The sequence below is a fragment of the Salmo trutta genome, chromosome 27 (assembly GCF_901001165.1).
Source record: "Salmo trutta chromosome 27, fSalTru1.1, whole genome shotgun sequence".
In the NCBI taxonomy this organism is placed as follows: domain Eukaryota; kingdom Metazoa; phylum Chordata; class Actinopteri; order Salmoniformes; family Salmonidae; genus Salmo; species Salmo trutta.
The window spans coordinates 40195091-40220512 of record NC_042983.1 but is presented as its reverse complement, the minus strand read 5'-3'; the positions used below and the strand labels follow the sequence as shown (position 1 = coordinate 40220512).

Genomic DNA, 25422 nt, shown 5'->3' with positions numbered 1-25422 from the left:
ACCAAGCAATAAAGCAAAGCTGTGTGGAAGTGGGATGTATTTCTGGCACACTCGTTTCTGAACATGGCCATATTGGGCTGGTAAATGATCTGTCGCTTGTTGATGTGTTGCTAACTCTGGCAGAAAATGGAACTACATCTTGTAACTCTACCATTTATGCCTTTTAGTATGTTTGTCCAAAGATCTTTAATGCACAATACAGTAGCTCCCCATTTGGTCAAAGTGTTTATCCTCGTAAATGTATGAAATAGTCTTCCCTGTGGCTCAGTTGGTAGAGCATGGTGTTTGAAATGCCAGGGTTGTGGGTTCAATTCCCACGGGGGGCTTAAAAAAAATGTGTGAAATGTCTGCATTATCTACTGTAAGTCGCTCTGGATAAGAGCGTCTGCTAAGATGTAAAAAATGTATGAGATTAATATTAAATGTACCCCTCCATTGAATTCACTGTGCATGCTGCTGAAAAGTGAAGACCTCATCACCTCTACTCTGGACCACAGAGAGATCTGATACAGGCCAGCACATTATTTTGACCTTATTAGTCGACCATAAGGTCCTTACATTGCTGACATTGGCCACCATAATAGATGTACAGTTCAGGGGAACCGTGCCACAGCATGTGACATTTCCAATCCAGATTTAGATTTTTACTGTGTGTGACATTTTAATGGCTTGAATCATGTTACAATTCCTTATGTCAGCTAAGGCATCAGGGTGTCTCAGGCAAACTCCTGTCTGTGTTGATTAAAAAGGGCTGTTAAACAAATAGAGTACATTTTGGGTATTTATCTTGGTCATTAATTAAAACTATTCATCTCAAGAGGTTGAATAAAATAAAAATGATACTTGGTTAAGTGCCAGTAAAGTCTCAATAAAGAGGTGTGATCATTACAGGGTCGAGGTTTTCATTCTATCAGACATGAATCCCCTTGTGACAGGTGGAATGGAAGCTGTTGTGTGCAACAGGGAGGGGAAATTAAATCCAAGTTTAAATTTGTTTAGAAATTATTAATACATTTCTACTATATCTATCGATGGGTTAAAGGGTTGACATGTTGTGCTCGAAGTGCTCAGTTTTCCACCTCAAAACACCAGAAAATGGCCAAAAAGACTAGAACCAGCTCACCTGTTTTTACACTATGAGTTGGCTGTTAGATGTACAATGTTTCTCTTTAAAACGTAATTTAAAAAACAATATTTTCAACATATTAAAATGAGACTTCAGTTCTCGTTGACCTAACAATGAGGTACAAACATAAATTAATTACTAATCATATGAAATAAATAATAATATTCAGAAATGAATTAACATAACTAGGGCTTTACAATGATGGTAAAAAGTTGATGAAATGTTTGGGTTAAATGGGTTACAATCTTCCTTGAAGTCAGATGAACATGAGGACTACTTTGAGAGCACAGACAGACGTTTAAAGCACCGTTAAAATGTTTTGGATTAAGAGTTACTGTCTGATCCTCATAAGGTCCTGACAAAATATGTCAAATATTTACAATGACAGTTTTAATGCTTAATGACATTTGTCAGTTAACAGATGTCCCGTCCCCCCTTAATTGTTGTTGGTCATATGTCATGTAAGACCTTTGCACATTAAAATAACTTGAATGACATAAACTCTTAGTCTGCATGGTGCGAATGTTCTCTTAATCCACAAACACTCCAAGTAAATAGCATCTGTGTAATAACAGTGATATCAGTGCCAGAAACAGGCTGTGTGGAAACGGTGGGAGATATACACAACAATAAACCTTGGCTGCAGTGAAGACGAGCACAGTCCAAGAAATGAAAAGACCTCGACGGGGTTCTTCCAGATGGTCAGCCAAGCCTCTTGCTCAACTAGTGCATCCAGCTTCTCCCCCTATGGGGCTTCTTGTACTGATGTGCTGGCCACTGCAGCTGGAAACAAAACAGGGTGTATTCAGTGAGGTGAAATGTTCTGAATACAGCTGATAGAAATGTATTGACTGGAGCCGAAACAATTCCCTATTCTACCTGACAGACAGTCATATCCGTTCTACATAATACATTTCTATAAGAACGTTCTGTAAGGTTTCACCCTGTTGAACATTCATTTAGCTGCACCATATTAGACACAAAGAATATTTAAATGCTGAGGTTAGAAAACAGAAAAGATTTGATACACATTGACGGCTCTGAATGAAATGCCTGACTTAAAATAACTTGCTAAATTACATGCGTTAAACAAAATGTTGCTCCTTCAAAAGTTGCTTTCTTAAAAAATGGATTTAAATGTAAAGGAATCTGTTACTTTATTGTAACTATAAGTTTTATATCATTTTTATTGAAGCCAGCTCAGCGGCTAAGTGGTTTACTTCAGTGCAATATAAAAGTTTAAGGTAGCTTTCTTGCTGTCAGCAATATGAGTGGAGAATATTATTGAAAACTGTACTGGTGTCATGTTAGAATCCTAAGAAGTCTTAACACTCCTACTGGACCGTTTTAGCCAACTGAAATGTGAGACAAATAAAAACGTCTCCAGCATCTTCAATAGATCATAATGTAGATAAATAACTACACATTAGATTTAAACATTTTATGAGCTGTAATTGAAAGCCTAAATGTTTCTGTTGTAGCTTTGAAATATTGAATATGGTTTCACCAGTGTAATAAATCAAACTAAGCACTGCACGAGGTCAAGTCCGTCCCAAGCATGAGGTAAAGAGACAGTTCAGATGGTTATATAAGCAAAATAATGGGTAAATATAAATATATCAAGTGATTGATAAACATTAGTGCCACTAAAATCTAAGTAAAAAAGTTCAGATTAGATTTAAACTATTTTAGTGGTAGTGGGGCAATATGGACTCAGTCCATTACAGTAGTTGAGGCACATTGGTAGTAACATTGGAATCAATTTGATGAATCAATCTTTTGATATTGTCCTAACTATTAATAATGACATTTCTCATTTGCGTAAATTCAGTGAAAATGAATTCAGACCAATATTCCATTAAGAAGTCATGTAATGGCAGTGTGACGCTCCTGGAAGTTGGTGAAGCTGGTGATACACAGACACACAGGTCTGGGGGAGGTCTCTCATCCAATCCATTTCCTTCAGCAGACTGGTCCATAATTAACTTCTGCTGGGTTGGCACTTCCAACCAGATATAAGGAGGCTGAGGACCCAGTATCCATAAGTCACATACCTTCTTCCTCTGTGGTAAGACTCTCTCCACATCTTTAGAGTTGTACATTTGACACATCTTTGAGTTCAGAATCTGAGGCAGTAGCTAACTGCACTGTTTGAATTGAGTTCTGCATTTTATTTTTACTTGTCTTATGTATTATTTTAAAATATGCAATCAAGTGTCATTGATTTAAAATTTTATTGAAGTTGCTATACATGCTGCATTGTGAGCTTTTCATTAACATCACTATGCAGGGGGTTAAATAAAGGGTACATTAAAACATTAACCTTTAAAACGGAAGGACCCTCCAAACTAACCAGTTCAGTCCCTTCGGGGGCTAAATGATAGGACTTTAGACTTGTGCATATTCACAACACCCTAATGTTTCACAGGTTCCTCCAAGAAGTACAAATTCATCTGTGGGAGGGGAAAAACAAGGTGAGGAATGGTTTTAGTCTTCACATAAAAAGTGATGAAAATATTCTGTGAGATACCTTTCACCTTACTCTGTTGACTGGGAAGGTAGCACCACAGAATCAATCATGTGTCTTGTTTCATATCTTTCCTAGTAATCCGTCACCATGAGTACGGACGCGGAGATGCAAATCTACGGCAAGGCTGCCATTTACCTCCGTAAGCCTGAGAAGGAGAGGATGGAGGCACAAGCTGCACCCTTTGACTCAAAGAACGCTTGTTATGTGTCAGACGTCAAAGAGCTGTACCTTAAGGGTTTGGTCACTGCCAGGGCCGACGGAAAGTGTACTGTGACAGTCACCAATCCTGACGGCTCCAAGCAGGTAAGTCTGATTTGAAATGAATTCAAGTTCAATTTTGTGCAATTACTTTATTTATTAAAAAGATCATCAACAGTAAAAAAAAATTGAAAATCAGTAACAAAAGAGATTAAAAATCATTGCTTGTTTTTTGTACTTAGAATATAATATTCAAACATCATTATTATTGCTGCTATTTAAAAATTACAAATATAAGTCAAGAATCACTATGTACTCTACGTACACCAATCATTAGGAACACCTTACCAATATTGAGTAATAACAGCCTCAATTCATTGGGATGTGGACTCCACAAGGTGTCGAAAGCGTTCCACAGGGATGCTGGCCCATATTGACTCTAATGCTTCCCACAAATTTGCTGGATGTCTTTAGGCTGGTAAAATATTCTTGATACACAAGGGAAACTGTTGAGTGTGAAAAAAACTAGCAGCGTTGCAGTTCTTGACACCAACCGGTGTGCCTGGCACCTACTACCATACCCCGTTCAATAGCACTTAAATATTTTGTCCTTCATCCTCTGGTCCAGTGGGACTCAGTTGGTAGAGCATAGTGTTTTCAAAGCCAGGGTTTTGGGTTTGATTCCCACAGGGGACCAGTATGAAAACGTATGAACTCACTACTGTCAGTCGCTTTGGATAAGAGCTTCTGCTAAATGACGTAAATGAATGGAACACAATCCATGTCTCAAGGGTTAAAAAACCTTCTTTAACCTGTCTCCTCCCCTTCATCTACTCTGATTGAAGTGGATTTAACAAGTTATATCAATAAGGGATCATAGCTTTCACCTGGTTTCACCTGGTCAGTCTATGTCAAGGATGGGAAACTGGCGGCCCACACCCCCATCAACGTTCCCCATCCCTGGTCTATGTCATGGAAAGAGCAGGTGTTCTTAATGTTTTGTATACTCAGTGTATGTGTCAGTGGGTGATAAAGTAGTAGGATTAAATGGAGGTATGAATTTAAAAAAAGACTGAACTTGTATTTAATGAACAAAAAGCATTCAGTCAAGTCCAGTTTGATCTGTGTGTAATGTAGATTTCTGACTGTTTCAGGAAGGAAAAGAGTTCAAAGATGCAGACGTCTATGAGATGAACCCCCCTAAATACGACAAGATTGAGGACATGGCCATGATGACCTACCTGAATGAAGCCTCTGTGTTGTATAACCTCAAAGAGCGTTATGCAGCATGGATGATCTATGTAAGAAATCTGCATAAACGTACACAATTACATGAACATTAAAAATACATACATAGAGTACGACACATTGACACATACAGTACTACACATTAACACATACAGTACTACACATTAACACATACAGTACTACACATTAACACATACAGTACTACACATTAACACATACAGTACTACACATACCAATACAGTACTACACATATTAATACTGTACTACACATTAACAAATACAATGCTACACATTAACACATACAGTACTACACATTAACACATACAGAACTACACATACCAATACAGTACTACACATAAACACACACCAATACAGTACTACACATACCAATACTGCAGACCCACATAACCGAAGTACACCAACATCCTCACATAAATCCAGGGAAAAGTCTATCAGATTTTGTTAATCCCCTAATTTCATTTGATCACTTTCATCCAGACCTACTCTGGGCTCTTCTGTGCCACGGTGAACCCCTACAAGTGGCTTCCTGTGTACGACATGGAGGTTGTTAACGCCTACAGAGGGAAGAAGAGGATGGAGGCTCCACCCCATATCTTCTCCGTCTCTGACAACGCCTTCCAGTTCATGCAGATTGGTACGAGCTCTCATGGATGGATGGATGGATGGATGGACGGATGGATGGATGGATGGATGGATGGATGAAAGTAAAAATATGCTTTAGAGAGGTACACACTGAAAATAAATGGTTCTCTTTAGGGTTAATTGGCTTGAGACAATAGTGGATCCCTTTATGGTGCTACAAAGGCCTGTGGTTCTACCAAGACAACATCAAAAAGGGTTCCGCTGTCATTACAACCCTTTTTGGTCCCGTATAGAAACCTTCTAAATGGTTCTATATAGAACCTTAATGGAGAACGATTCTTTCAAAGAACCTTTTGAATAACCATAAGGGTTCTTTTTTCTGATTAGTCATAATAAGTTACAATTCTGTAGGTTTTATTATTAGTTAATTGACAAGTTAAATCAGGTGTGTTGCCTCTGGAACGAAGGGGGTTCTTATGGAGAGAATTAAATAACACTGATTTTAGTTCTCAAAAAACACAAGGCCACACACACACACACACTAGTCTTTCACAAGACACAAGCACTGGCCATACTAATCATTTAGTGAGTGCTTATATTTGCCCTGTTTCACATACATACTTATAATACAAGTGTGTACATGTGTGTGAAATAGAAATGTGTTTTTTTTTGCACATCCAAACATCCTCAGAGAGTGGGGTCGTGGCCAGTGTCAGCCATTATCAAAGGTACACCTGGAGCAATTTTAACCTTGTCAGCGCAAAGATTCAAACCAGCAACCTTTCAGTTACTGGCTCAACACTCTAACCACTAGGCTCCCTGCATTGCGATGACAGTACACAACAGATTAGATAAACTGGAATGACAGTCTCACTCACAGTTGAACAAAAACGAGCTGTGAGTAAACCACACCCCAAAATATTCTAATGAGCCGCCACCCCTACATTTTAATTATCACTAAAAGAGGAAAGAACCTTTTCTCAACTGCAAAGAACCATTGAAGAGCTCTAAGGGTTCTCTGAGTCATTATGGTTCCACATAGAACCATCACCCTTCCCAAAGAACCCTTGAGGAACCCTCTTTTCTAAGTGTGTATCTAGTGTTTTCTAGTCTAGGTCAAGAACAGTTTGATGGGAATATCTGATTTCACTGGCCTTGAATGGAGAGTGTTCCATACTGAAATTCATGATGATGCTATGAATGCTATAATGTACCCATAATGCTCCTTGGGTATGATAAGCAATATGTATTTTGGTTACAGATAACGAGAACCAGTCCGTCCTGATTACGTAAGTTGTTTACTAAAACGTCACTTGAGAGAGGGTTTCTATTGTAATATGTTTGGTCACTTGGTGTGAAGAACATACATGACATTATGAATGGATTAGGCAATGTGTAATAATGATTCGATGAGTGGGAATATTTGTTCATTATTTATGTTAGAAAACAGGTCAACAGTGAAATTGTTCAATGCTATTTCTTAGTGAAAGCCAATTTTGCACTCAAACATGTAACTAAAACCCCTGTTTCTCTGTCATATAAACCAGTGGAGAATCCGGTGCAGGAAAGACTGTCAACACCAAGCGTGTCATTCAGTACTTTGCCACCATTGCAGTGTCTGGTGCCAAGAAGGAAGTGGACCCCAACAAAATGCAGGTATGTTGTGCTTATGTTTCTCTTTTTAACACCTTTCAGATTGGTTGGGTGTCAAAACCTGTTTCAATGAAAATCAATGTTCCAAAAAAATCTAGAAAAACAAACTTGACCACTTTACCAGTTTCTGAGCAACTTGTGTTTGTCTCAATCAGGGGTCTCTTGAGGATCAGATCATTGCTGCTAACCCTCTGCTAGAGGCTTACGGTAATGCCAAGACAGTGAGGAATGACAACTCGTCTCGCTTTGTAAGTATAAAGGGCACACTGTGGAAATTATCTGATATTGTAAACATTTATTTCAGTAGTTCTCTGTTGCTGCATCAATAGATGTTCAACAAACTTTAACATCTAAAGGGGTCTATCAAAGTAAGATGTTACATTTATTTAGTTGACCTATCTCCAACCTCCATGCTCTACTATAGGGTAAATTCATCAGGATTCACTTCCAAGGAGGAAAATTGGCTAAAGCTGACATTGAGACCTGTGAGTTGGTTTTCATTGTTTCTCAATGCTTTTCTAAATTCACAGAGATCATTTTATCACAATTATTTCTCTCTCTCTCTCTCTCTCTCTCTCTCTCTCTCTCTCTCTCTCTCTCTCTCTCTCTCTCTCTCAGACCTGCTGGAGAAGTCCAGAGTGTCCTTCCAGCTGCCCGATGAGAGAGGCTACCACATCTTCTTCCAGATGATGACCAACCACAAACCTGAGATTGTTGGTATGTCAAAGCACAGGTTCAGGAGAAATTATTCCTACCTTCATCTGTGGAACTTGTAAAAAAAATTAAAAAAAACATTACAATGAGTACATCCAAGGTAACAAGACATCTAAACATGGGTCAGGTCTTTGGGGAAGATCAATGAAGTAATGCACTGTGAAGCATCAGTCCAGGAGCCTTTTATGATGCTATTTATTATATACTACATGTATCCTTGAGTCCCATGTATTGAGTAAAGGAGGGAGAGATACTGTGAAGGTAGGACAGGAGAATTCTGAGAGATTTAACTGACAAGCCGTTCTCCGTTGTCCACAGAAATGTCACTCATCACCACCAACCCCTACGACTTCCCCATGTGCAGCCAGGGTCAGATCACTGTGGCCAGCATCAACGACAAGGAAGAGCTGGATGCCACAGACGTGAGTTATACAAAGGGTTAACCAAATTCTACATATTGAATGGGTAGGACCACCATACACACTGAATGCATTGTGCAATTCCAACATGTATCCTGTGATAGTTAGGCATGTGCCTCAAGGCACTCTTCATGCCTTCACACTTCACCTTGAGGCACATACATGTAAAACATCCACAAGAGAATGCCACTAAGTGCCCTGTGGAACAATGTAAAACTCCTTTTGTGCTGCCATCTACTAGTGTGTTGGCCAAGCGTAATCATGTGGAGCTGAGAAGCCGGTGAAATCTATCCATCCCATTTGTTCTGGAGTAAGCTGGAACTGAGCAATCTGCTGTTCACTTCATCACTGTTGTACTTCCTCTCTAATGCCAGGATGCCATTACAATCCTGGGCTTCACCAATGAGGAGAAGGTGGGTATCTACAAGCTGACAGGAGCTGTACTGCACCATGGAAACTTGAAATTCAAGCAGAAGCAGCGTGAGGAGCAGGCCGAGCCAGACGGCACAGAGGGTGAGTCCTAGTCCTAGATATACAATATGTAGAGCATTAGTCCCATTCCCAGTCTCCAGCATAGAAATGGAATATGTAAAACAGACAGTGCCACATGAAAGTCAGGTAGGAGATTTTGGAGACCAAATTCCAACCTCCAGAAATGATTTGAAATGGATGTGGGTGAAAATCAAAACCTAATCCACAAAAGAGTTGACCAACGTGTTTTGTTAGTGTGACATCAGAAACATCTTTGTGTGCCTGAGTCTGTTGTTGTTGGTTCTCTCTCCAGTGGCTGATAAAATCGCCTACCTGCTGGGCCTGAACTCAGCTGAGATGCTGAAGGCTCTGTGCTACCCCAGAGTGAAGGTCGGCAACGAGTATGTGACTAAGGGACAGACTGTGCCTCAGGTAAGGCAGTCAAACACAGCATCAACCATTGTCTCACCACCGGAATTATTTTGGGGACGAGCGCATAGCTTATTTTGAATAGTGATGTTGTTTTTCCCCAAGCTCTCATCACCTTATCGTTAGACATGGTCAATATCTCATGTATTCATTTGAGGTATAATCATTGCAGGTTAATAACTCAGTGAGTGCCCTGGCTAAGTCCATCTATGAGAGGATGTTCTTGTGGATGGTCATCCGTATCAACGAGATGTTGGACACCAAGAATCCAAGGCAGTTCTATATCGGTGTGTTGGACATTGCTGGGTTTGAGATCTTTGATGTGAGTATGAGACCAGAACAAGACAGTTAGTTGTGATTGAGAGGGATTACAGCCTTGTATGATGAAATGATCACTTATAAGCTTCCATCAACAGTACAACAGCATGGAGCAGCTGTGCATCAACTTCACCAATGAGAAACTGCAACAGTTTTTCAACCACACCATGTTCGTCCTGGAACAAGAGGAGTACAAGAAGGAGGGAATCGTCTGGGCCTTCATTGACTTCGGCATGGACTTGGCTGCCTGCATTGAGCTTATTGAGAAGGTAAACTGTCTGAGGATTATAATGGACCACAACAGCAAAGCTCATAGGGAGCGCTGTGTGAGATATTATCACTGGGGTATAACGTATCTGACTGTTGATAACTCAATATGTTTCCTGTTATTCGCCCCTAAGTGAATATAATCCTATAACAGCATGTTTGCTAAAGGAATGAATGTGATCCTAAATGTAAATATCACTAATTTGATATACATCTCTTTTCATAAAGCCATTGGGTATCTTCTCCATCCTTGAAGAGGAGTGCATGTTCCCCAAGTCTTCAGACACTACCTTCAAAGACAAGCTGTACTCCCAGCATCTTGGCAAAACCAAGGCGTTTGAGAAGCCCAAGCCTGCCAAAGGCAAGGCAGAGGCCCACTTCTCCCTGGTGCACTACGCCGGTACTGTGGACTACAACATCACTGGCTGGCTGGAGAAGAACAAGGACCCCCTGAATGATTCAGTTATTCAGCTGTACGGGAAGTCTTCAGTCAAACTGTTGGTTGCCCTGTATCCCGCTGCTCCACCTGAGGGTAAGACTAGCATCACGTTCAATGATTTATTTAAGCACTAGTTACAACTCAGACCCACATTTTCTTTAAAGTCTATGAATGTGTCACAATTTCTCAGGTTTATTCACTGGGTACATTTAATTGGTGTTTATTTTACACAATCTCATTAGCACCATTTGCGTTAAGATGAGTGTGAAGTTAACCCCATATTGTCTCATTTCTAATTAGTGTGCTTGCTGAAGACAACACCACTCTAGATTTCTTCTTCTTATTATTCTATTTATTCCGCCCGCTACAGGAAATGGACTTGTCTAGTTATCTTTTTACTTTGCCCATTTGAATAGATAATACCAAGAAGGGAGGCAAGAAGAAGGGAGGTTCCATGCAGACTGTGTCCTCCCAGTTCAGGGTGAGCATCTGAAATGTGTAGATTCAGTCCTTCAAAAGGTGCATTGATTATCATGAATGATTTGTGAGAAAATGCTTTGTAACCCTCTTACAGGAGAACTTACATAAGCTGATGACCAACTTGAGGAGCACTCATCCTCACTTTGTGCGCTGCCTGATCCCCAACGAGTCAAAGACTCCAGGTACAATACATGTTGAGTTAAATATGACATCTTATCAGTTCAGTATCAGTAACCTTAACAAACTAATCTTTAATCTGTTTAATAGTATTAAAAGAGACTTGGTTTGTTTTACCAGGTCTGATGGAGAACTTCCTGGTTATCCACCAGCTCAGGTGTAATGGTGTTCTGGAGGGTATCAGGATCTGCAGAAAGGGCTTCCCCAGCAGAATCATCTATGCTGACTTCAAGCAGAGGTACTCGCACACAAACACAAATAAACACATGCAAGCATAGACATGCACACACAGAAAGATCTGTTCCAAGGGTTTTAACAGCATCAGAGTAGTCTTACCTTTTATGTAATATAACCAACCTATTACAAGTTAACAGATTGTTTTAACATTTTCCTCATTCAGGTACAAAGTACTGAATGCCAGTGTCATCCCTGAGGGCCAGTTCATGGACAACAAGAAGGCTTCTGAGAAGCTGCTTGGGTCCATTGATGTGAATCACGATGATTACAAGTTTGGACACACCAAGGTCAGTCACATACACCCTGCAAAAGCTGACAACAAAACTTCAGTGATCATTTAATCGCTAATCGCTAACCATTTAACATCTCTCCAGTTGTTCTATACAACCTTTTTTCTTGATTTTCTTGATTTAAAGTGGCAATCAGCAGTTGAAACAATTCTAAAGTGTCTTCCCCAGCCCTGTTTTGGTAAAAAGCTGAGGGATGTGGCTGGAGAAATGTAACCAGTCTCAAATGTATAGACTGAGCTATGGATGCAAGGACTGACCATCCATGATATCAAAAGTATAGTTCTAACCATGTTTTTAGGCTATATAGTTTTTTTTCCCCATTTACTTTGATTAAAAACAACGGAGTAAAACAAGCTAGTATTTTGCGGTTCTGATGGGGTACGACAGGTGAACTAAGCTCATGAGGCATTTATCAGTTATATCCTTCAAGAATCAATGGGTACATCTACTTCATTTCTAAGTCCCACAAATAGATGTGTAAACTGCAGAATGCCCCTTTAAGCAATGGAAAAGCTGTAAAAACATTCTAGTGTTGTTTTCTTCAAAGACGTACATCACAAAGCATGGAAGAGAAAGTCAACTCATTGTCATGTGCATTGTGTTAGAGAGGGATGGCTGCAGTTATCTGTATCTGTGTTCATTAACTCTCTACGACTGTACAATAACAACTTAGAAACAACCAATCACGTGGTTTGTTTGTAAGCATTGCAATGTTCCTGTTGTTCAAATCAATCTAGTGTTGTCGTTCCTCTTCTTTTGATTCAACCTCTTTTTATCTGTCACCATCTCACTGTGGTTTCATAATTGACCATGTTTACCTGTGTCTCAGGTGTTCTTCAAAGCCGGTCTGCTGGGTGTCCTGGAGGAGATGAGAGATGAGAAGCTGGCCTCTCTGGTCGGCATGGTCCAGGCTCTCAGCCGTGGATTCCTCATGAGGAGAGAGTTCACCAAGATGATGGAGAGGAGGTGAGGAATAGTAGACATCTTGGCAAAGCTTTCCGTCAACCAGCTGTATCTAATGCATTATAATCACATAGTGTATATGATGTGAGTTGATCAGAATGAGGAAGTACGTCTTATAATATTCTATTAAAGCTGTCGTTTGGGATTTGGAAAGCTGTTGAATTGTTATTTAAATGTGCGATATTTGCCCATTTATTGTTGAAGAATATAAAATGCCTCATGAGCTTAGCATGAGTTGTCAGTCCTCACATCTAAAGAGCTGTCTATGAATTCAAGAGGGGTTACATTTCCCTAGCCCCATTCCTCAGCTGTACACAAAAGTATCGGGGGGGGGGGGGGGGGGGGCAGTTTTGTGGTTCTTGGAATACCAGAATGTAGCTTCATTAAACATGTCACTCACCATACCACTCTGTCCTTTCTGTGGACCAGAGATTCCATCTTCTCCATCCAGTACAACATCCGTTCATTCATGAATGTTAAAACCTGGCCATGGATGAAGTTGTACTTCAAGATCAAGCCCCTGCTGCAGAGCGCTGAGACTGAGAAGGAGCTGGCCAACATGAAGGAGAACTATGAGAAGATGCAGACAGACCTGGCCAAGGCTCTGGCCAAGAAGAAGGAGCTGGAGGAGAAGATGGTGTCTCTGCTGCAGGAGAGGTCTGACCTGGCGCTCCAAGTCGCATCTGTGAGTGAGCAACGACCATCATGACGGCACATTTACACACATATGATCACAGACACGAACGCACACACGATCAAACACACACACAATCACACTGTGACGTATGTGGCTAAGTCACGTATTTCTATTACCTATGTTAGCAAGGCTACATATATTCATTGCATTTCTATTGATTTGCTCTGACCTCTTTGACTAAATTACGTCCATCTGTTGATACACAAAGTGAAGCTGCAGATTCTTTCTGCTGTTCTGAAACCAGGATTCAGAGAATCTGAACGATGCGGAGGAAAGGTGTGAGGGGCTCATCAAGAGCAAGATCCAGCAGGAGGCCAAACTCAAAGAGACGACCGAGAGGCTGGAGGACGAGGAGGAGATGAATGCTGAGTTGACTGCCAAGAAGAGGAAGCTGGAGGATGAGTGCTCTGAGCTGAAGAAGGACATTGATGACCTGGAGCTCACCTTGGCCAAAGTGGAGAAGGAGAAGCACGCCACCGAAAACAAGGTCTCGTAGACAGTCTAACAAAACAATAATCCAAACAATAACCAACTCAAAACGTAGCTAAACAGAAATTGATTTCAAGTTTTTTTGTGGGTGCTGGGAAAATCAAGATCCAAAATAGTGGAATGTCAGTTTCGGGGTACTTCCCACATCCGTTGCATGTTCTGCTCCCCCCTCGTTTCTGACTTCTCCTTCCTTAGTACACTGGCATGGAGTACACTGCCATCTAGTGTTGAATCTATAGTACAGTATTTGTTGACATTATTAATTCATCTGAATGAAATATATATCTAACTCAATCTCTCCTTTATGGTGATGTGACCAATGAGTCATTTTGTCTGTGGCTGTTTTCAGGTTAAAAACCTGACAGAGGAGATGGCGTCTATGGATGAGAGTGTTGCCAAGCTGACCAAAGAGAAGAAAGCCCTCCAAGAGGCCCACCAGCAGACACTGGACGACCTGCAGGCAGAGGAGGACAAAGTCAACACTCTGACCAAGGCCAAGACCAAGCTGGAACAGCAAGTGGATGACGTGAGTGGAGTTGGACATTTTGGACATGATAAGATGATATTATCTTCAGTTATTTAGATTTGAACAATACGTGTGTGTTTTTATCTTGTAGCTTGAGGGTTCTCTGGAGCAAGAGAAGAAGCTCCGTATGGACCTTGAGAGAGCCAAGAGAAAGCTGGAGGGAGATCTGAAACTGGCCCAGGAGTCCATAATGGACCTGGAGAATGACAAGCAGCAGTCTGATGAGAAAATCAAGAAGTAAACACAAACAAATGCTTACAGTATTACTGCCATATTGATCATAATGGTTGTTCTTGACATATTCTTGTAATTATGAATTAGCATTTGCATGTGATTCTTAAAAGAAAAAGAGAATGGTATGATATGATATTCTCCATTTACTCTATCAAACCAAAATCAACTCTGCAATCGACGTGTTTGTGTTTCCTAGGAAGGACTTTGAGACCACCCAGCTCCTCAGCAAGATTGAGGATGAGCAGTCTCTGGGAGCTCAGCTGCAGAAGAAGATCAAGGAACTCCAGGTAAAACAGGATCTATGCTCCAGTACAGGAAAGAACACACCTAAATCATTTCCTTAAAAGATGTATTCTGGTAGCACACATTCTTCCTGGTGGCTTTTGATGGCTCAGTAAGTTTGAAGATGGTGCTTCTTACCATTGTGGTTTTGGTTGGCACATGGGACACTGTCTATTTAATATATTAGTGTAACTAACTTTTTATTTACACATTTATGCAAAATATACAAACTCTTATTCATTAGTGCTTCAACTGTATTGTAGTGTTCATTCCCCCTGCTCCTGCCCCCTGTTCTAGGCCCGTATTGAGGAGCTGGAGGAGGAAATTGAGGCTGAGCGTGCTGCCAGGGCTAAGGTTGAGAAGCAGAGGGCCGATCTCTCCAGGGAACTTGAGGAGATCAGCGAGAGGCTGGAGGAGGCCGGAGGCGCCACTGCTGCTCAGATTGAAATGAACAAGAAGCGCGAGGCTGAGTTCCAGAAGCTGCGTCGTGATCTTGAAGAGTCCACCTTGCAGCATGAGGCCACAGCCGCCGCTCTGCGCAAGAAGCAGGCCGATAGTGTGGCTGAGCTCGGGGAGCAGATCGACAACCTTCAACGTGTCAAGCAGAAGCTGGAGAAAGAGAAGAGTGAGTACAAGATGGAGATTGATGACCTCTCCAGCAACATGGAGGCTGTCGCCAAGGCTAAGGTGAGTAGTGATGTTTTGGTCAAGCAGTGTTGAGGGGGGTCAACTTCATTAATATTCAAGTGAACTGAAGTTGACAGGAGTCCCATATATAAAGTAATGATGGAACATGTTTCACTAACAGGGCAATCTGGAGAAGATGTGCCGTACTCTTGAGGACCAGCTGAGCGAGCTCAAGACTAAGAATGATGAGAATGTTCGCCAGGTCAACGACATCAGCGGACAGAGGGCCAGACTCCTAACAGAAAATGGTACCATCAACAACAAACCAACGTAGTGTACAATAACGTGTTGGGGGCTGCATCTATATAGTCCAGTCCACTTATTGTAGATTCTACTGTACTATTCACCACCTAACATTGCCCTACGATACCTCAAAATAAATGCTCAGTTGTAGTGAACAGAGACCCCATTAACAAGATGTCCCTCTATCCCTGCAGGAGAGTTTGGACGCCAGCTGGAGGAGAAGGAAGGCCTGGTGTCTCAGCTGACAAGAGGCAAACAGGCCTTCACCCAGCAGGTTGAGGAGCTGAAGAGACTGGTTGAGGAGGAGGTCAAGGTAAGGAATCCAAAATGGACACCACCGACCACAGAGTTTAGGGCCAAATCTTCAAATAGATTGTGACTACGCCACCCTCAGACTTCTACTGTCATTTGTTTTACTCTTTTTGTCTTTATCTTTGTCTCTCACAGGCTAAAAACGCACTGGCCCACGGTGTCCAGTCTGCCCGCCATGACTGTGACCTCCTGAGAGAGCAGTTTGAAGAGGAGCAGGAGGCCAAGGCAGAGCTGCAACGTGGAATGTCCAAGGCCAACAGCGAGGTGGCTCAGTGGAGGACTAAGTATGAAACTGATGCCATCCAACGCACAGAGGAGCTGGAGGAGGCCAAGTGAGTCACACGCAACAGCAAAAACTCAAATATAGGGTGTGGATGGTGAGGGTGGTAGGGGGCTCTGAGAAGATGTTACATCAATATGTATTGTAACTTATTGTAGCATTTGTTTTGCAACAAATTGGTCACAATAAAAACCACCATCTTATCGTCCAACAGGAAGAAGCTGGCCCAGCGTCTGCAGGAGGCTGAGGAGACCATTGAGGCCACCAACTCCAAGTGCGCCTCCCTGGAGAAGACCAAGCAGAGGCTGCAGGGAGAGGTGGAGGACCTCATGATTGACGTTGAGAGAGCCAACGCAATGGCCGCCAACCTCGACAAGAAGCAGAGGAACTTTGACAAGGTGAAAATGAATTTTCTGTCTGCTACATGTGATCACTTGTAGTAAAATGTTTCTGATTCAAAACTCTTCATTATTGACTTCTAATGAAAATCCCATGGATTTCCCTAGGTTCTGGCAGAGTGGAAGCAGAAGTATGAGGAGGGCCAGGCTGAGCTGGAAGGAGCTCAGAAGGAGGCTCGCTCTATGAGCACTGAACTCTTCAAGATGAAGAACTCCTACGAGGAGGCTCTGGATCATCTGGAGACTCTGAAGAGAGAGAACAAGAACCTGCAACGTGAGATTTTGAAAAAATATCTATTGGGTTCATGTTTGACTAGTGTTTTGAAAATGGAAGAAACTGTAATCATCAAAATTACTTTTACACCATCTCAGTGTTTTTATGTACCCTTTGAAATATTATGATTTAGTAATCGGTATTCCTTTGAACAACCCAAGGAAGTGCAGGGCAATTAGATTTGCAAGACCGTATGAAGTGCTGTTCTTTAATTAACTGTTATTATGATTTAATGTCAACTTGAGAGCATTGGTTATTTCCACTGAAAATCTAAAGTCTAAACTGCTCCTTTGTTTGTGTGTGCAGAGGAGATCTCTGACCTGACTGAGCAGATCGGAGAGACTGGCAAGAGCATCCATGAGCTGGAGAAGGCCAAGAAGACTGTGGAGACAGAGAAGTCTGAGATCCAGACCGCTCTGGAGGAGGCTGAGGTACAAACTACAACTGCATGATGGGAAAAGGAGTATTACACTAGCCCAGGGCTTCTAAAACTTTTTCAGCTCGAGACTCAAAAGAGAAATTGACCATCCTCCCGTGACCCAAATTAAGAAGAAATAGTGTGTGATTATAAATATATTTTCATAACTCGCGACTCACCTCTGACATGCCCAGGCCCCAGTTTAGGTCCTGACCCATAGTTTAAGAAACCCTGCCAATTCCAGCTGCAGACTATTGTTCCCTGTACTGGTGTTTATTGTTGTCATATATATTTCATTCCTTGTGTTATACACATCCAAAAGTAATAAAGACAATTCGCTTGACTGTTTCTCTTTGTCCAGGGCACACTGGAGCACGAGGAATCCAAGATTCTGCGTGTGCAGCTGGAGCTGAACCAGATAAAGGGTGAGGTGGACAGGAAGATCTCTGAGAAGGATGAGGAGATGGAGCAGATCAAGAGGAACAGCCAGAGGGTGGTTGACTCCATGCAGAGCACCCTGGACTCTGAGGTCAGGAGCAGGAATGACGCCCTGAGGGTGAAGAAGAAGATGGAGGGAGACCTGAACGAGATGGAGATCCAGCTGAGCCATGCCAACAGGCAGGCCGCTGAGTCCCAGAAACAGCTGAGGAACGTCCAGGGACAGCTCAAGGTAAAAGGACTGGGACATCAGGCTCAAACATCTGAACATGGGGAGGTATTTGTTCGTGAATCTGTAGAAAAGAATAGAACAGAGGAATTGAATAGTGGATTAATATACTGTAGAAAGGTAGGGAAACTGGGGAAATTCTTACCAATTGACATTTCTATCAATGATCGTATCGCCCCTACTTGCCAATGAGTCCTAATGAACCTATGTCATTGTGAACCCCAGGATGCCCAATTGCACCTTGATGACGCCGTCCGCGCCTCAGAGGACAGTAAGGAGCAGGCAGCCATGGTGGAGCGCAGAAACGGCCTGATGGTGGCTGAAATTGAGGAGCTGAGAGTTGCTCTGGAGCAGACAGAGAGAGGCCGCAAAGTGGCTGAGACTGAGCTGATAGACGCCAGCGAGCGCGTCGGACTGCTGCACTCCCAGGTATGGGTCAAAAGCCATTTCTAATGAAGCACAACCAAGCATCTGGAATTCGACAGTGCTGCCTTTCACATTTTCATCATTTCAGCCCTGTGACTTGTAGGTTCTCTTGAGCGTCAAAACAAATCATCTTGTTTCCTCCTCCAGAACACCAGCCTTCTGAACTCCAAGAAGAAGCTGGAGACTGACCTGGTGCAGGTGCAGGGAGAGGTGGACGACATTGTCCAGGAGGCCAGGAACGCAGAGGAGAAGGCCAAAAAGGCCATCACTGATGTGAGTCCTTATGATCGATTGAATAATGTCAATTTGATTTGTCCCAAAGGGCCAATGGTAGCTGGGCTGGTTAACCACAACAAGGATCTCAGAGGGAAGTTATGATTGGTGTAGTCTTGGAAATCCCAGATGTAGGGCAACAGCAGTAGGTCTGGGAATCGTGTCAGATTTTCTTGGCCAATTTGGGGATGGTGCTCTTCAGACAGACAAATCTACCAATAAATCATGAGTTTGGCCAGGCGGGGCTTAAAAATAATCTCAACGGAAACATGACAAAGGCAGACACACAATGTGGACACAGATAGCTAGACTAATTTAAGTCACAGCCAGTCATTATTATTATTACTATTACTATTATCGTCATGACGCATTGTAAACTACTTACATGTACTTGCGAAATAAACTAATTGACAAAATGCTTCATCTAGCTAGCAACTGTAAATGTTTGGCAGGGTTCTGGACAGATTTTACGGCTCCCCACTCTGCCCTTTCCTCTCTGCCAAGCCGACGATTGTTTTAGTGCACCCATGTATGCTGGAACGTTGGTAACCCATCTGTCTGGGAGGCAACACATCTGTCTAGAGAGACTATGATTGGTGCCAATTGGTGCATAAATTCAACAATATGTCCATTCCAGGCGGCCATGATGGCCGAGGAGCTGAAGAAGGAGCAGGACACCAGCTCTCACCTGGAGAGGATGAAGAAGAACCTGGACGTGACAGTCAAGGACCTGCAGCACCGCCTGGATGAGGCTGAGAATCTGGCCATGAAGGGAGGCAAGAAGCAGCTCCAGAAACTGGAGTCCAGGGTGAGTTAACAGCAGGGTGGATTAGGGTGGATTGAAAGACTGAATGCTGGACATTTATTTAATTATAATCAAATACACAGGACCATTGAGTTATTACTTTCTGTCAATAATCCACCTAGACAATGAAAAGCTGTTATCATTACAGACCCTTCTATTCAAAAAGTTAAACTACATAGAAACAGACAACAATTGTGCCTCTTTGACTGAGTAGAATAATATACCTGTTTTGAAAAGATTTGTTCCGTCTGATTTCACCACCTCAAATGTCTACGTTAATTTCTTCCACAAAGGTGCGTGAGCTCGAGACTGAGGTGGAGGCCGAGCAGAGAAGAGGTGTAGACGCGGTCAAGGGAGTCCGCAAGTATGAGCGCAGAGTCAAGGAGCTCACTTACCAGGTAAGAGAAAGTGTCTTCTTCACACACTTGACACTAACACAGACAGGTTTGTGTATAAAACTATGTGGTATTGATTCTTTGATCCTCTTCCACAGACTGAGGAGGATAAGAAGAACGTTGGCAGACTTCAGGACCTGGTAGATAAGCTGCAGATGAAAGTCAAGGCCTACAAGAGGCAGGCTGAGGAAGCGGTGAGTCATACTTAGTCAAATACTCTGAAATCATACATTCAAAAACAGATTTTTTTCCCCCCTAGTAGACATTACAAAACTTAATGTCCATACAGTTTAGTGTAAGTGCTACTACACATCAGTCCACAATGACTCAACTGAAGAACTTGTGTACATTTCTGAGAGCCTCCCATACATCTCTATGCCTATGTGTTGTTAGCAACTTAAAGAAGAGAGGGTTGAATATTTATTTACTGTGCCGGGGGCTGGTCTAGTGGTGGTGCTGCCGCCCCTGGAGTCAGTGGTTTGATCCCCCGTTCTGCAACTCACTTTCTCTGCTGTATCATCCATCTCCCTATTTAAATGCTGATGTTATGCTCTCCTATTTCCCCTCACCCAGGAGGAAGCAGCTAACCAAAACATGTCTAAGTTCAGGAAGGTTCAGCATGAGCTGGAGGAGGCTGAGGAGCGTGCTGACATCGCTGAGACTCAAGTCAACAAGCTCAGAGCCAAGACCCGCGACAGTGGAAAGGTACAGAGATGCTGCTGAACCTACACCTGACTCATCTTCAGATATGATCACATCAACACCACCTATGATTCAGCCTTCACTGAGGTCAATACTGACCTTTTACACTCACTCAAATGTATTGAACATCTCCAAGAAGCACATCAGGGCAACAAAAAAATGTATTCATTCAAACTAAGTCGAAAATTGGTCCATGATTCATTTGTTCAAGTGTTATATATTTAGCATGTTTATAATTAATACTGATCCATTCTTGTCTTTCTTCTTACAGGGCAAAGAAGCTTCTGAATAAACGAAGATCAAAGGATTGAACATTAAAGTCTTTTCATTTTCCTGTGTTGCATAAAATATGATATTCATGGTTAAATGTTGAGCATTGATTAAAAACACTTAGGCCTATGTACACTTCCTTTGTGACTGTGGATTTATTACTCAGATAACAGCTTTGTCATACTATATATTGTGCTTTAATTAAAGGAGCAATCTGGGATTCCAACAACAATACAGGGGTCACTTTTTTTGGTAAACATCTGAGGGATGAGGTTGGAGAAATGTAACAACTCAAATTCATACAGAGCTATGGATGAATGGACTGACCATCCATAACATCAAGATAATAGTTTTAACCCTTTACAATCGGTGGAATTGGCCGATGGGGAGAGACCCAAATTGAAACGTTTGGTGGACAGACTAGTAAACATACAGCGCCTTCAGAGTATTCATAATGCTTCCACATTTTGGTGTTACAGCCTGAATTAAAACATTATTACATTTTCTCACCCATCTACACACATTACCCCATAATGACAAAGTGAAAACATGTTTTTAGACTTTTTTGCAAATGTATTGAAAATGAAAAACATAAATAATTTATTTACATAAGTATTCACACCACTTTGCTATGAAGCTCCAAATTGATCTCAGGTGCATCCAATTTCCTTTGATCATCCTTTAGACGTCACTACAACTAGATTTAAATCCACATGTGGCCAATTAAATAGTTTGGACCTGATTTAGAAAGAAACACACCTGTTTATATAAGGTCCCACAGCTGGCAGTGCATGTCGGGACAGAAGTAACGCTTGATTCTGGTGTCGTGACTGAAGCAGTAAATCAAGATCAGCCTCTGTACGATAATTCCTCATTCCTTGTTGGAGTGCGATTCATTGATGCAACTATGTTTTTTGGGGAAAGCCGTTTGCGGTCACAAAGACGGTGAATGATGCATTCCGAGTGACCAGGAGTGGTATGATGTTGATTTCATGTGCGTTAAAAGGAGAACGCACTGTGGACGCACAAATTATCGACGCATGAAGTGGAACGCTGTGATTCTTGGAGTAGGGCACCGATAAAAGGCGTCATATCTGGCATCTCGAGGAATATTGAGGCTTCATGGTTTAAGATGAACATGCCAGGAGTATTTGATTCACGTCGTTTTAACCCGTACTGTGAATAGAAAGGAGGAGAGTAGTAATGTATTATTGATGTTTGATAAAGAAGTTCTCCCGATCCATGTAAAACTGGGCTATATGAGTTATGCGGTGCAAGCTTAAGAGCAAAAGCCAATGTCATACATGTAAAACGTTTGGTCAAGTGTTTGCAAATGGAATATCATTGTTGAAGAGTCTGAGGATGAACGATGTTGAAATTGTGATGGGAATCACGTTCCAGTTCCCTGAATGGCCTGTTAGTGTGAAGGAGGTCAAAGCAGGAAGGAGCAGGGCTGTCAACAAGGTCTCCGTTGCAGAGGCGGTGAAAATTGTCAAAGCAGCGAGTAGAGATGAGGAAACTACGGCAGTGAATGATGCCCAACAGTCTGGATGTCAGTCAGTTGAGAGATTCTGAAATACTTTTCGTTACGATGGTTGGTTTTGTTGCGTTTATTGTACAGGTGATTAATAGAACAGGACAAACTAACAAAACATCTTAGAAACTGAAAGTCTTTGTGAAAGCTGCAAAAAGGATTTTGGACCTCCAAGATTTCACGGCTGAAACATTGCAGCCAATACTGTCTGAAGATTTTTTTTAATTAAGTAGCTATTTCTACACCACTCCAGCCAACACTTGGCATTGTATATGCAGGGGCGAAAATCTGATATCAACTTTGGAGGGGACAATTACATGAAATTTTCTCAAGAGCAATTCCTGAGGGGGACACCAAAAGTAATGCTGTAACACATAGCCTACGTTGTAATATTGTAAATGTATATTGAGGAACCAAAGAAATAAGGTGTTTGCCGTACTCCTAACTACCGGTACCCAAAACTACACAACTAATCACAACAGCAATACCATTGCCTTTAACAAATCTCAGTGGCATTTTCCAATTATGTTCCTATTTTACAAGTCAAAAAAATTGAGAACCTTTCATAATGTTGCCAAACAAAGACTCAACAAACTTACCTGAGACTCCCTGTCTGTGCCAGTCTGTCCCTGCATATCTGTCCCCAGCTCTGCTGTCTGTGTGCCATCTGTTGCCTGCTCTGCCTAATGACATCATTGTGAAACATTTCCATTAGTATTTCACTTCTTTCTTATGAACATTTTATCAACTAGTCTTTGAGATATTAGGCTACTAGGGTTCTTACTTTGCGTTTTGGTATACTGAAAAATACTCTGATGTCCGTCTTTTTTCTGCCATTATTCTACCTGGCTGGCTACACACACACACACACACACACACACACACACACACACACACACACACACACACACACACACATATATCATTCTATATGGGCTTCAATATAAAAGGTAGCTAGCAAATGTGAAACGGATTGCAGTGACAAGAGTTGACAGCTGTATGAGTTCACCATTTACACAACATATGCTGCAACCTTTTGTAATTTTAATCGTTTGTTTCATATTGGCTAGCTTCCAACAATAGCTGAATTTGCAAAGCTAGCAATTCCGTTTCAGTGGTGTTTGCTATAATCTTTGCTACCCGGGTTAAATAAAAGTGAAAATAAATAAATAAAAGTTCCCTTGCGACAATTTAGCTTTTGCAACGAGACCATTAAATATATTTAAGACAATGGTAGAACAGAGTGTAGTTCTGTTCAGTTTGGACTTCAGTTTATCACTAACCTTATCACAGGGACTTTGAAGCACTAATTTACAGTAGATACGAACCCTCTGTTACCTTGCCAACTAAGGAACTGGCAGTAGATCAAACCATTGTGAGGCAAAGGGTGGGGGGGGGCGCAATCTTTTGAAACTTAAAAATGAGCTATTAAGTGTCTATAATCAGCACAATTGCTTTCATTGCATATTAGTAATATTATTTAAATTACATAGTTATGTTTACAGTGATATATTGGGGGGGACAAATCATATTTTTCCCAGGATGGGGGGTCATGTCCCCCCCGTCCCACCTGGGATTTCCGCCCCTGTGTATATGGTGATATTAGGTTTGTGTGCGGCTGCTCAGCCATGGAACCACATTCCATGAAGCTTCAATGAACATTTCTTGTGCTGACGTTGCTTCCAGAGGCAGTTTGAAACTCAGTAACAATAACAGCTCTTACAGTTGTCCGGAGTAACTCTAGCAGGGCAGAAATTTGAAAAACTGAGTTGTTGGAAAGGTGGCATCCACAGAAAGTCACTGGGCTCTTCAATACGGGCCATTCTACTGCCAAAGTTTGTCTATGGAGACTGTATGGATGTGTGCTCGATTTAATACACCTGTCAGCAACGGGTGTCCACATACCTTTGTATATACTGTATAGTTTCAACAGAGAGGAAGAGGCGAAGGGAGAGGGCTCACTCTCGCCAAAATCTGTCCAGAATAAACCCAATGCATTTCTATGTGTATAGTATGCAGACCTAAGCCTGTCGAATGCCTTCTCTCCATTGGGTCAAAGACTCCCAGTGTTAGGACAGAGACATGAACATATCGTCATTACATACAGGTCTGTGGTTTCAGCTTCTTCTAAATTGGAAAGGAAAAGTTGTCGGATGCACCGTTAGGATGCTGGTTAAATTTATGTTTTGCCAAAATTATGTAATTTCTCTTGCCAAAATAAAAGAATTCACCAGGGAGCATGACTTAGCCACAGAGGACCGGCCGGGGCGGCTGGTAGCCTCGTGTTGGACTAGTAACCGAAAGGTTGCAAGATTGAATCCCCGAGCTGACAAGGTAAAAATCTGTCGTTCTGCCCCTGAACAAGGCAGTTAACCCACTGTTTCTAGACTGTCATTGTAAATAAGAATTTGTTCTTAACTGACTTCCCTAGTTAAATAAAGGCAAAATATATATATTTGGTTTATAGCTGTGGATTATTTCAAATCACAGGTTTGTGTGCATATGCCTATTTGGGAAGCCCATAATTTGAGTAGTGGGCGTGGTAATAGGTCTAGCTGATTGAGTTGTGGATGTCAGTGATAAACATCTAAAATATGTGTGAAGATAATCTGTCTTCAGTATCATTTTAAATGTTGCAAGAAGAAGAGGAGGGGTGCGTGACGAAGATATGGCGCAGTCTCTCTCCAGAATGCGCTCAGCTGTCTCCTGCCACTTCTTGCATTTTCCTTGTGTGAATTGTTTGCCCTTTTATCAATTCCCTATTGACATATCTCACCAGTTGGCCCAGTAAATATACCATTAATACCATTATTTGGTTACATTTATGTATGTTAATGTGTGTATTAATTAGCCTACCGTCATTTACCGTTCTCATTCTCCGACTGGAAACGTTGTTTGCAGAGTTCACAACCTGCAACACTTGTGAGAAACAAGTTTGGTTTATTTCA

General features: G+C 41.7%; 1 protein-coding gene across 1 annotated transcript; it reads left to right on the top strand.

Moving 5' to 3' along the window:
• The first annotated feature begins 3554 nt into the window (after window positions 1-3554).
• Window positions 3555-21075, top strand: LOC115165120 (myosin heavy chain, fast skeletal muscle-like). The gene is made up of 40 exons (XM_029718153.1): window positions 3555-3600; window positions 3732-3959; window positions 5009-5155; window positions 5601-5757; window positions 6967-6994; window positions 7253-7361; window positions 7514-7606; window positions 7783-7843; window positions 7977-8075; window positions 8391-8494; window positions 8866-9004; window positions 9276-9394; window positions 9564-9713; window positions 9808-9978; window positions 10205-10508; window positions 10832-10896; window positions 10990-11077; window positions 11193-11310; window positions 11473-11596; window positions 12429-12565; window positions 12992-13247; window positions 13504-13746; window positions 14098-14274; window positions 14366-14511; window positions 14705-14795; window positions 15088-15477; window positions 15599-15725; window positions 15915-16033; window positions 16168-16364; window positions 16527-16710; window positions 16819-16984; window positions 17291-17415; window positions 17764-18072; window positions 18295-18498; window positions 18643-18768; window positions 19406-19576; window positions 19867-19971; window positions 20067-20162; window positions 20542-20673; window positions 20942-21075. The coding sequence occupies exons 2-40, from the start codon at window positions 3744-3746 to the stop codon at window positions 20960-20962; spliced, it is 5814 nt and encodes a 1937-aa protein (XP_029574013.1). The 5' UTR covers window positions 3555-3600; window positions 3732-3743; the 3' UTR covers window positions 20963-21075.
• The last annotated feature ends 4347 nt before the right edge of the window (window positions 21076-25422 follow it).